Raw genomic sequence first — 13,270 nt, 5'->3', positions numbered from 1 at the left:
ATGCAGCAGCTCATAGGTTTGCTTGCTTTGCTTTGAGTAAATGGGGATGACGGCTGCTCTGGGAAGGGGAAACTCAGATTGTCTTAATTGGCTTCCTTGCATACAATGGACTAGATAGGCTCACTTCCATTCACTCCTGTTTATTAAATCTTGCTTGAACCAGTCTCCGAGTCCCTGTAGGCAACATGCCCGAGCACGCACACTGCTTACGTTTGTACGGCGGGCGTGTCGCGCTCTAATGACGATATTGTTGTGTTTCTGGCGCAGCGCAGGCTGGTGATGGTAATGTTGGTGCTGTACCCATGTCGGTAGCGGTTGTCCTGGTCTCCTCAGTGGCCTGTATGAGTCGCTGGCTCTCCCGGAGATGGCGCTGAGACTCCACATAAAAAGATGAATAAAGGCTGGCTAGAGCTGGAGAGTGACCCTGGTGAGTGCAAGGGGGGGGGGGGGGGGGGGGGCAGAATACAGGCTGGTTTGCAAATGGTGGAGGGTGTGTGGTGTGTGGAGATGGATAGATTTGGAGAGGTTGGGGTAATGGGTAAAATGGGGTAGCAGTAAAAACGTAGTAACATAGGAGATGACGGCAGAAAAAGACCTGCACGGTCCATCCAGTCTGCCCAACAAGATAAACTCATATGTGCTACTTTTTGTATATACCATACCTTGATTTGTATCTGTCATTTTCAGGGCACAGACCGTATAAGTCTGCCCAGCAATATCCTCGCCTCCCACCACCAGCTCTGCCACCTAATCTTGTAAAGGTTGAAGAGCCCATCATCATCAGGGGCTATAATTCTTTCTGAGCAGAGGTACAAAGCAAGAATGCAAAGTCTCTGCACAGAAAGGTATACATTCTGTGGATATTATTTTAAAATTCTGTGCACTGTTGTTATTATTTTGTTGGATATTATTTTAAAATTCTGTGCACTGGAGTGGAGGAGTGGCCTAGTGGTTAGAGTGGTGGACTTTGGTCCTGGGGAACTGGGTTCAATTCCCACTGCAGGCTCAGGCAGCTCCTTGTGACTCTGGGCAAGTCACTTAACCCTCCATCGCCCCAGGTACAAATAAGTACCTAAGCCACATTGAGCCTGCCATGAGTGGGAAAGCACAGGGTACAAATAAAAAAAAAAAACATGTTTATTATCTTTGAGTAATAATGAAGAGGAAAGTTATTTTCTAAGGTGCACTATATTGATTCAGAATTTCCCTGTAAGTCCTGCATTAGGACACCATAAATATGTCTGTTTTTTTCTGTGGGGGTGTGGATTTTAATTTGACAATGGACAGAGCTCAAGAGAAGCTGTAAACTGCAGGTGGTGCCAAATTCTTGCAGCTGCAGAATTTTCAATGTTCATGGTTTCTGCCACAGGTGACACTGATTCGAAGAACCCAGTACTGTTGGCAGCTCAGTACTTTCAAACTCTGCAGATTAAAAACCACAAACAGCAGAGGTCTAGAGATGGGGAAGCGGTAGACTTTGAGTAATATTAGGAAATACTTTTTTCCTGGAGAAGAGGCTTGTGGATGCCTGGCATAGCCTCCTGGTGGAGGTGGTAGAGATTAAAACAGCGGCAGAATTCTCAAAAATGGATGGGATAAACACTGTGGATCCCTATATGGAAAGAGGATGAAATAAAAAAACAAAGTTTATTTATTTATTATTTATTTGTGGCATTTATACCCCGCTCGATAGCAGGTTCAATGCGGCTTACAATGTAGGGTACAAAGTATCACAGAGATAACACAAGCAGGTTCGTGACCGCTTGGCTGTTGATGTACTATATAGGGGCAAGAGTGGTGTTTAGATGGCTATTCCATGAGTTGGGAACATAAGGCCAGTGCCAGGCAGGCTTCTGTCTGTGTTCTGAAAATGGTAAAGACAGGTCAGGATCAAGTATATTTTATAACATGTTTACGTTGTATATATGCTATGAATCTGAGTGTTATGCATTTTGGTGGGGTGGGAAAGACATCTTAAAGTCTAAATTATAGAGTAAAATGTTGTTAATTGGCAGTATGATTGGATTGTTGGTTAATCATTATCAATAATGAATGAGACTCTGCTGAGACCAAAATAATAAAGCTACTGTTCAGACTGTTGGCATGGTGTTATGAAGCCATAATATCACATAGAATTGCTTATATATGATAGGCATGGTAACAAATTGAACAGTAGCTTCACATTCGAGGCAGTTGGCAATCATGAAGGAGGGTAGCCTGCACAGAGTAGCAAGTTCAGCTCTGACTGTTTTGGGCAGACAGGATGGACCGTGTAGATCTATGCTGTCATTTACAATCAGGCTCATTTTCAAAGTACAGACTTACAAAGTTCCATTGGTTACTATGAAACTTTGTAAGTTTAAGTGCTTTCAAAATACACCTCCATGTTTACTAACCGTAAAGGCAGTAGAGGCACCTGACTCTCAGCTCTTCACCTCCAAATCCTCTCTTTATTCCTACCAATTGTCATCTCTTGCAAACAGCCATCCTCCCCCTCCATCCGTAACCAGCCTTTCCCTTCCCAGATAGCAGGATATTTCGGCCCCAACAAACTAGTTTCCTCTCATCTTGCTCTCCTGCTGTCATTTAATCCCACCTTGCCTCCCCTGTCTCCCCCCTCCCCGCCAAAAAAAAAAAAAGATGATACCTTGCAGCCCTGTGTGGCTCTCAGTGTGTTTGAGCTTGTGGTATGGTGCCAGAAGCAGAGGAGGCAGGCAGATATTGGCTGCCTGCTGCAAAGCAAAGTATGAGAGGGCAAGCTTGGTGAGGCAAATGAGAGAAGCTTGAGGGCCCAGCAGCTTTTGGGTGGCTGCCTAAAATTTAAGAACAGGTGTAAAATTCTGCACAAATTCTGTGTTTCATAGAATTACTCCAGAAGTTTCATGCCCCTGTTCCTGTGAGGATAATTTTATAAGCAATTTAAATGTGTAGAACAGTATTTGCATGCATAAAACTAAGTGCTTGTAGGCATTCACAGGGGTGGGATCAACACTGGTGTATTTTTTGAAATACACATTTCCTACTTGACACATACTGTAGGTGTTTTCTGGGTCATCTTTGTGGGCCTGAGGCATAACTTAAGCCACTACTTTGTGTATCTAAAAGTTCGTTTTGAAAGAATTCACTCAAGGTGGAGTAAGGATAAATCAAACATAAGCAATAGACAGTTTAAAGCAGTAAACATATTCAAATAACAATACAAAGTATGGCATAGTATACTACTTATAATGTCAACACAATATGTAATAGAACATTTTAATAGACAGCGTAGTGTATAAGCAAAGGTGGAACTTATAGATAGGTAAGAGAGTAAGAGGAGTTAGAAAATAAGGTGACTAAAGAAATTTGCACATGATGTCAGAGAGATGATTAAATGTTATTTCAGCTAGGGTAGGAGTGGATAAACGTGTCCTGCTACAGTATGTTCAGCCTGTGTCACTCCTTGTGTGTATGAGACTTAGTTACTTCTTCCATTAAAGGCCTGGTTGAAGAGCCAAGCTTTCACCAGCTTCCTGAAATAGAGATAGTCTTGTATTAAGTGCAGTCTTTCAGGGAGTGCATTCCAGTGTGTAGGCTATTCTGGAGAAGGTTCGATTGCGGGTATCACATCATGTAATGTCTTTTGGAGAGGGTGTGGTTAGGGATACCCCTTGGAAGGACTTCAGTGTCCTTGGAGGTGTGTAGAGGGTCATCCTGTTCTTCAAGTATTCAAGGCCATTTCCTTTAAGGGCCTTGAAGATCAGACGTAGAGTTTTAAATTTAGCCCTGCATTGTACTGGTAGCCAATTAAGTTTTTGCAAAAATTTTGTGATGTGGTCATGTCACTTGCAACCTTCTATGAGTCTTGCTGCAGTCATTCTGAAACAATTGGAGCTGTTGCAGACCTTTTGTAGTCAGACCATTATAGAGTGCATTACAATAATCCAGTCTTGATGTTATGGCATGCACAACTGGGATAAAATTTTCCTTTTTAGTGTAAGGAGAGAGACAGCGTAGTTGTCGTAAATAGTAGAGGCAGCACTTGAAGGTTGCTTGGATTTGGAGAATCAGAGTAAGTGTTGAATCTGACTGTATTCCAAGGTTCCTGACTTGTGATTTGAGGGGAGAGTTCATACTTCACAAAAGATATTTTGATGTCTGGTGCGTGTCCACTTTTGTTAGGGACTCAGGCCCTCATGATCAAAAGCAAACTCCGGCGCTAGAGGCTGTTAACGCCATACTAGCGCCGGAGTTTGCTGCCGACCCATGATCAGAGCCCTCAAGCGCGTGAAACAACGCGCTCGAGGGCTCTTAGCGCAAGTAGCATGCAAATGCATGCTAAACAGGGCTCTTAGCACAAGTAGCTTGCAAATGCATGCTAATCAGTGCTTAACGCATTCATCCCCAATGATCAGCATCCAGCACGCCAAAGATTGGGTCGCTGGCAGCGGCAAACTCTACGCCAGCTCCGAGCTGGCATTAGGGTTTGCGCCGATCATTGGGGAGGAATGGTGAGCCCAGTCCAACAAGCAGTTGCATGCTGGCAGGGCCCCGTTCCCCCCCAAAGCAAACGCGAACAGGGGGCTGGAGGTCTGGTGGACCTCTGGTCCCCCCGACGATCCCACCCCCCCACCCCCATGTTCAGGGAAGGCTGGAGATCCGATGGGTCTCCAGCCCCCCAAACCCCCAGAAAATGTCAAGTGGCCGCCGCCGCCGGCCTAACCCTCTCCCACCCTCCCACCCAGCGAGCGATGGGGGGGGGGGGGGGGCTGGACGTCCACCCCAACTCCCCCCTCCCCCCCGCGTTATCATACCAATCCCTGGTGGTCCAGCGTGAGTAGGAGTAGTGACAACTCCCCTCCCGGCCCCCCTACCCTCTCCCACCCAGCGAGCGAAGCCACCCCAACGTTGTCATACGAATCCCTGGTGGTCCAGCGTGAGTCGAAGTACTACTACTACTACTACTTAACATATCTAGAGCACTACTAGGGTTACGCAGCGCTGTACAAATTAACAAAGAAGGACGGTCCCTGCTCAAAGGAGCTTACAATCTAAAGGACGAAATGTCAAGTTGGTGCAGTCTAGATTTCTTGAGTAGAGGTGTGGTGGTTAGGTGCCGAAGGCGACATTGAAGAGGTGGGCTTTGAGCAATGATTTGAAGATGGGCAGGGAGGGGGCCTGACGTATGGGCTCAGGGAGTTTGTTCCACGCATGGGGTGAGGCGAAGCAGAAAGGGCAGAGCCTGGAGTTGGCGGTGGTGGAGAAGGGTACTGAAAGGAGGGATTTGTCTTGAGAGCGGAGGTTACAGGTAGGAATGTAAGGGGAGATGAGGGTAGAGAGGTAATGAGGGGCTGCAGATCGAGTGCATTTGTAGGTTAGTAGGAGAAGCTTGAACTGTATGCGGTACCTGATTGGAAGCCAGTAAAGTGACCTGAGGAGATGGGTGATATGAGTATATCGGTCCAGGCGGAAGATAAGACATGCAGCAGAGTTCTGAACGGACTGAAGGGGGGATAGATGGCTAAGTGGGAGGCCAGTGAGGAGTAGGTTGCAGTAGTCAAGGCGAGAGGTAATGAGAGAGTGGATGAGAGTTCGGGTGGTGTGCTCAGAGAGGAAAGGGTGAATTTTGCTAATGTTATAGAGGAAGAAGCGATAGGTCTTGGCTATCTGCTGGATATGCGCAGAGAAAGAGAGGGAGGAGTCGAAGATGACACCGAGGTTGCGGGCAGATGAGACGGGGACGATGAGGGTGTTATCAACTGAGATAGAGAGTGGAGGGAGAGGAGAAGTGGGTTTGGGTGGGAAGACAAGAAGTTCGGTCTTGGCCATGTTCAGTTTCAGGTGGTGGTTGGACATCCAGGCAGCAATGTCGGATAAGCAGGCCGATACTTTGGCCTGGGTTTCCGCAGTGATGTCTGGTGTGGAGAGAGAAAGCTGGGTGTCGTCAGCATAAAGATGATAGTGGAAGCTATGAGATGAGATCAGGGAGCCCAGGGAAGAGGTGTAGATTGAAAAAAGAAGGGGTCCAAGGACAGATCCCTGAGGGACTCCAACAGAGAGTGGGATAGGGGTGGGGGACGAACCATGAGAGTGTACTCTGAAGGTACGATGGGAGAGATAAGAGGAGAACCAGGAGTGGACAGAGCCCTGGAATTCAAAAGAGGATAGTGTGTCAAGAAGTAAATTATGATTGACAGTGTCAAAAGCGGCGGATAGGTCAAGGAGGATGAGGATGGAGTAGTGACCTTTGGATTTGGCGAGGAACAGGTCATTGCAGACTTTAGATAGTGCCGTTTCTGTCGAGTGCAGGGAGCGACGGGGGGCGGGGCTGGGCGCCGCCATTTTGCGGTGTCGTCCACTGGAAGAAGAGGGAGGCAGGCTGCGTCCCTCCTCCAACTAAAGGGAGGGGGGTTGTCACTACTTCGACTCACGCTGGACCACCAGGGATTGGTATGACAACATTGGGGTGGCTTCGCTCGCTGGGTGGGACGGTGGGAGAGGGTTGGGGGGCCGGGAGGGGGGTTGTCACTACTCCTATTCACTCTGGACCACCAGGGATTGGTACAACAACACGGGGGGGGGGGGGGAGTTGGGGTGGACCTCCAGCCCCCCCCCCCCCCATCGCTCGCTGGGTGGGAGAGGGTTTGGCCGGCGGCGGCCACTTGATATTTTCTGGGGGTTGGGGGGCTGGAGACCCACCGGATCTCCAGCCCTCCCTGAACTTGGGGGGGGGGGTGAGATCGTCGGGGGGACCGGAGGTCCACCGGACCTCCAGCCCCTGTTGTGCCTTGCTCGGGGCAGGGGTAGTCAGGGCTTGGTGGTCCCATGGACCTCCAGCCCTTGTGTTTGACAGGTTTGGGCTTTTGACAGCCCAGACCTGTCAAACAAGTGCGGGAGAATTGTGCTGAGCGCATGCTCAGGTACAATTCTCCTGCACTTCTACCCCTTGATCAGAGATCATTGCGCTGCTTAAATTTGCATACATTATCTCTGATCATCGATGCAGAAAAGCCCTGTGCTGTTCCAGCGCTATTTTTAGAGTGCTGTTTGGAACAGCGCGGGGCTTTGGATCATGAGGGCCTCAAAGAAGCTCGGTTTTACTTGAGTTAAGGCAAGGTTTGTTGTCTTTAGCCCGCTCTTGAATTGGCGTTAGGTAATCATTTTATTCAGGGCTGTAGGTAAGTCAGGTTCATTGGGTATGAGCAGCTGCACGTCATTCGCGCAAATGTAGAACTGAGTGTCCATTGACCTAATCAGCTCGGCTAGTGGCTTGAGGTACATATTGAACAGAATAGGTGACCATATTGATCCTTGTGGTACCCCACAGGTCAGTGCCCATGGTTGTGATGAGTTGCTGCCAGACATTGTGGATTGTTTTGCCTGTCTGATAGATAGAATCTGAACCACACAAGTACTGTTCCGTTGATACCTGTTTCTGCCAGTCGTGTTAGCAGTACTAGCTCTGAGGCAAATCCCTTGTCTCAGTTTCTGTGAAGATCATCTAGTAGGGATACAAGGACCATTTCTATTCCATAACCGGGTCTGAATACAGATTGTTTTTATCTACCTCTTCTTATAGACCTCTTTCTGACTCCGTCACACGGGGGACTAAAGGTACTTATTGCATATATCAGGTTCTGTATAGTTTCTCTAACCTCCATTGTCACCCAATCACAAGGGGGTGGCATTAGGAGCCGTAATTGAAAACTAATTCCCATAACTACTGCTTTCTGTTTTTCTGGATCTAGGTATATTCTGGGCCATTTATGTTCCCACATAAATCTTATTAAACATCTGTCTAAGTTTCTGCAAAGACTGAGTGTCACTTGTATTTGATCTACCTGGTAGGCTAAATGTAAGGTAAAGAGAAGATAGAATCAATAAAAATAGAGACAGAGATAGGTTTAGATAGATAGGTACATTTTATTTCTTACCCAAACACAAGTCTTCAAGTTGATACAAATACAGACATCAGATTCTGGTTTCAGCCGCACAGGGCTTCGCCGTCTGACAGAAGCTTTGGAGAGGACTCTCAAACTAAGCCAAAATCTCCCCTCTTTTATACTCTATCTTCTCCATAGGAGTGAATGGTGAGATACCTTGCTCCTAATCTTTCTCACTTTCTGAGATCATACTTTCCCATGCGATCTGCTATCTGATGTACCCAACTCCTTCCGTTCTCAGCTACTGCTAATTATCAACATGTTTTGGGAAGCGTTGAGATAACAGTTTCACATCTTCCGGCTGCAATACTTTTCATACTTTTCATACCTTTCATACCATTTCATGAACTCTGTATTACCTCTGTATCATTGTATACCAAAACTAATAAGCTCCATTTTATTCATCTGATCTTTCATTACAGGTGCTATATTTGAATTAAAAATTGTACCAATTTGTGGCAGGACTCATTGTTCAGACCTGCTTTTTGCAGATTCTCAAATATTACATCATTTACTTGTTGTTTGGCCTAGTCAGTACTTTTTCAGTTGTTTTAGGCTGCATAGCTTTGGCCATCACTATTCCAGTGGTAGCCTTAAAGCTAGGCCATATATTAACATTCCCCTCTTCACCCTATCCCATAGGGTGACACCAGGGTTAACGTACCTTGGTACCATCCATTCCAGAAGGTATTCTATGAGGCCATAAAATTATCTGAGTCTTAAGATCAACTGGTACAATTTGTTTAGTTTTCGGTTTGAAAGTATCATCTTGGCAGTACTTCAATTATGTCAATCCTACTAAAACCTATGGTTACTACAATATAACTTTTCTTCAACCTTTTAATATGCAGGTTCTATCTTATTCTTATGTATGTCAATATATTTATATTGTTATAAATCACAAATTCATTGGTTATATACTGATTATATCTTAATTATACATTTGCATAGATTTGCACAATTGATCACATCATCTTATACAGCTTTATATGGTTACATTCTATCCCTGTGCGTTATTATCTGATTATACAGTTGCAGACATCTCTCCAGTGTCTCTAACAGTTGCATAGCGATTGGTACTTCTCGGAGGGAGATAGTCCAATGTGTTTTCTCCTGTGGTGTTGGGAAGGAGATTTTCGTACAGGGCATATTGTCCTGCTGTGGTCCTTTTCATTATTGCGGTTTCAATTAAGCGTTCTACTAAGCCTCTAGCACAAGGGATTATGCAACATCCTACTAAAACAAAAATTGCTACCACTATGATTATAGTCGTGGCTGCTGAAATGATAAATGTTTTCCATTTACCAAAAGCTCTATCCATCCAACCTGTCCAGGATGTATCAACGCCAGAGTTCTCTGCCAATTCTTGCGACAGTGAGGTTAAGCCTTCTAAAGCTCTGGTAATTGATCCATCTGGAGCTGTATTGTTGGGGATAAAGGTGCAACACTGGGTGCCTATCTTTTGGCACACCCCTCCATCCGCTGCTAGAAGTTGGTCAAGAACTAATCTATTTTCCAACGTCATCCGGCTAGTGGCGTCTAATTGTGTTGCAATTCCTTGAACTGCATCCCTAGTGTAATTCACAAATCTCTGCTGATTGTAATATATATAGTTGATCCAGTCAAGATTCTTATTGATAGTCGCCCACCAAAAGAAAACTGATTCAAATCCTGCAGCTACCTGGTTTCTGGCTTTAAACTCATCAGGAACTCCTCTTGGAACTCCAATAGCATCTATATAGACCCGATCATCAAAAGATCCAGGCATTGCATTTCTCTTCACTCGTGAGGAAGAGCTGCTATGAGGAGGAGGCAAGGATGCTATAATGATCGGAATGACCAATTTGACTAGGGCACATCTGCCTGTCCAATTGTTAGGAAGTGTATGGCGGATAGTGCGGGTTCCACAGTACCACCATATGTCTGCTCTAGCTTGTGAGAACCGTGTTAGGTTCAGATTTTGCAGAGTCCCATTTCCTAAGGTTGTGTTACAATTGGTTAAGTTTCCTAAAAACCGTGTCTGTTTCACCCCATATCGTTCCAGACATGTATGATATCTGGTAGCAGGATTTGGAATCCTGAATGCAGGTGGAATCCTCATCCGAGGGGGTAAGTAGGGGTGGTGCTCGTCAAGATGTTGACAAGACTGATTAATGTCGTCTTTAGCCTGCAATAACTGCAACATACACCAAAATCCATCTGGATCATTTTGAAGATCCAAGGGGAAAGGAACAACTGTTGGTTCTGCTCTTGCATGGGAACAAAAATAACAATTAGAGACATTCAAACTCTTTGTAGTATAATGTGCCCATTCGAGCCATAGGTTTGTCTCTCCAAATCCTGTTTCCAGTGCCATTAAATCTTTAGAATTATTAATTGGTACAATCTGGTAAGGAATTTTTATTTCTGGGATCTTTGTCGGCACTAAAGGATTGGTCGCTGTAGGTTGGGCTGGGGGTGGAACAATCTTGATTTTTCCAATGGGGTCTCTACCTGTGGCATCAATTCCTATGGAATAAGTTCTGTATGTAACATCCGTTACTCCTCTAAAAGTGATAGCCACTGGATTACATTTGGTCATTTGGCAGAGGCCAGTGACTCGCAATTTCATGATGGAAATGCTCCTTTTTAGATCTGGAATCTCAGTACCTGAGTAGGGAACCCATGAACCTGTATACCACCATACTTGTGCCCAACTTCCACAATTGGGGAAGGGACACAGGTATACTTCAAAAGCTGACAAATATTGCTGCACAGGATGTTCCCCACACATTGTGTAAGCACACACATCAAGGGTGATAGTGGTTGTGTCCTTGGTAGTGGGTAATGTTATTTCATAAGTGGTTGTAAATTGTTCTTGAAAATTTGCTAGGTACTGTGTTCCATGTATCATGGGTGTGGTGAGCACACACAACAGGAGGGCTAAGCACTTCATGTTGGTAGTTTTCATAATGAGGCACTGTAATTGTATGAAGGGTAAATAACGGCTACTGATTAAGGAGAGCGACAAATTTATCCCAAGGGTTTTAGCAACAGGTATTTGGGTATGGGGGGTAAATTCTAATAGCCCCTATTTCAGTAGGATCTGGGATTTGGAAAATACCATATACTTCCAAAGGTCTCGATCCAACCTCTCTGATAAACAGGAAGGGAATCCAGTCAGTGCCCAGTACGGCGTATGTAATTACCCAAAAATCTACAATGTCACCAGTTTGTGGCCTGATTAGGAGGTCGTCTGTTTGTTCAATTTGTAAGCCTAAGGTTCCTCCAAACAGTAACTGAGTGTGTGTAACCGTACGGCTAGGACCTAATGTCCAACTGTCAAACAAAGGTTCACACAGTGTGTGGTATCGGGTGAAGGGGTCCCAATTTGTATCGTCTTGTGGAGCAGGGTCCCAATGAGGATGAATTAATTGTCGTAGATATTCTGGGGGTTCAGGGATCGAGTGTGCACCTAAATTTAGAGGCGAAAGTGGGGGAGAATCAGGTGGAGAAGGCGGAATGTCTGGTAAATTCTGGGACATATATTGATGGTCACTTAGGCGTGTTGAGCTATCTGGGAGGACGAGTGACTGGGACGGTGATGTTTGACGTGGCTAAAGTAGTATGTGTGGGAGGAGGAGCGTCACTAGCAGGAACCAAAGAATAAAGAGGAGGGGTGGGTCGTAATTCAAGCAAGGCAATATTATCCCCAAAAGTAGTTGTACGATTGGGGACAATATGGACCGAGCTACTGGTAGGATTGGGAACAGTTGTAGAATACAAAACGGGAGGATCAGTGAGGAAAGGAGTAGTTGCAGAGGTTTCAATAGGATCTGGAGGATTGCCAGTTGAAAAGTCTGTCGTGGCAGATGTGTCTGCCCAGGGGGTGGGATGACTGGTGGCAATGGGGCTGATCTTTGAGATCGTCTGGGGGGATCTATATCCAAACGGGCGTATGAATGTGGTGTACTGTTGGAGTTTTGTGTAAGATGCTGTAGTAGGTAATGGAGCAGGAGTAGATGCAAGTACAGAAGCAGTTGCAAGTACTGCTGGGGTAATTGCAAGTACAGAAGTAGTTGCAAGTACCGTAGCGTTTCCGGCTGGCAAGGTAACGTTGCCAGTGGGAAAGGCTGTAAGTGTGATCCAAGGGTCAAAGAGGTTACTGTCAGCAGTATAGGGAAACAAGGTAGTGAGAAACAAAACCAAACCTATACACAGTATGATCATGCACACGAGTCCAACAGCAAACAGTCTGGCAGATGGGAAGCAGAAGAAGAGGGTGTATTGATATAACACCGTTACAGCAGAGGCAACACTTGGACGAGCACTGGTTCTTCTGAAGTGCACAGCGGCGGAATTTGCTGTGGCATTTATCTGGCTTGATTCGGGAAGTACCGATGTAAAATGTCGAGCAGCTCACAGGTGTTGCTGTGCAAAATGTTTACTGTTGAAAACACAATGGACTCTCGTTCTTCCGGGGTCAACTGTCCTGCTAGGTTGCGGACTTGGAGGAGATCGTCTGCCAGATTGCGGATTCTGATGAGGCGGATGCGAAGATCCACGTAGGGAAGTGGATGAACAGGAACTGTGGGAGGTGGAGGTGAAGAAGGCAACTCAAATACTGGTTCAGATACAGGTGGTTGTTCAGATGGTGACTCTGGAGATTCTGCGAAGGCTTGGATAATAATGTCAGCCAGATCAAGGAGGTGTGATTCAGGAGAGGGGGTAAGGTGGTTAAGTCTTTGGTCAAGTTGATCAAGATGATTCAAAAGTGTTGGGTGCGGGGTCGGTGGTCTCGGGCTCAGTGGCGGTGGTGATGGAGTTCGTGGTGGGACTGGTCTCTCCAGTGACTGCTGTGCTGGAAACGGTGGCGGTGGAGCTGGGGTTCGTGGGAACATCAATGGGAACATCCAGGAGACCTGATGGGGTATTTGGATAAACTCGTATATCTTTCAGATGGACCCAGGATGTGTGGTCCTCCAGCTTTGCAGCTGTGGCTGACAGGGCTTCTATCTTGAAGGGCCCAACGTAGATCGGATCTCGCCAGGTCTTGTGCGTGTAATAACGCCGGTGCACCAGATCGCCCACTTTATAAGGGGGGGATCTATCGGCATCACAATCCCCTCGTCTGTCCGAAATGGCCTGTGGAATTGAGGACAGAGAACTTACAATAGTCTGCAAGATATCCCAATATACTGAGTATTGATCGGGTACTTGAGTGTCTGGATTGCCAGGTATGAGTCGCATCTGGCGACCTGTACATAATTGGAACGGCGTCAGTTTAAGGGAAGAGGATGGAGTGGCACGGAGAGATAATAGTGCCAAAGGAAGGGCATCAAGCCAATTCTTTATCCCATTTGCCATAA

The 13,270-nt window shown here is 46.0% G+C and overlaps 1 protein-coding gene across 1 annotated transcript in view; it reads left to right on the top strand.

The window, feature by feature from the left end:
- Positions 1-282: 282 nt before the first annotated feature.
- Positions 283-13,270, top strand: part of BAP1 (BRCA1 associated protein 1) — a 100,434-nt gene continuing 87,446 nt past the window's right edge. The window contains exon 1 of the mRNA XM_030205362.1: positions 283-427. Within this exon, the coding sequence (XP_030061222.1) occupies positions 391-427 (37 nt within the window). The 5' untranslated portion in view covers positions 283-390. The remainder of the gene's footprint in view (positions 428-13,270) is intronic.

The sequence above is a fragment of the Microcaecilia unicolor genome, chromosome 6 (assembly GCF_901765095.1).
Source record: "Microcaecilia unicolor chromosome 6, aMicUni1.1, whole genome shotgun sequence".
NCBI lineage: Eukaryota > Metazoa > Chordata > Amphibia > Gymnophiona > Siphonopidae > Microcaecilia > Microcaecilia unicolor.
Note: the sequence above shows the minus strand (reverse complement) of the source record. Positions and strands in the feature narration are given on the sequence as shown.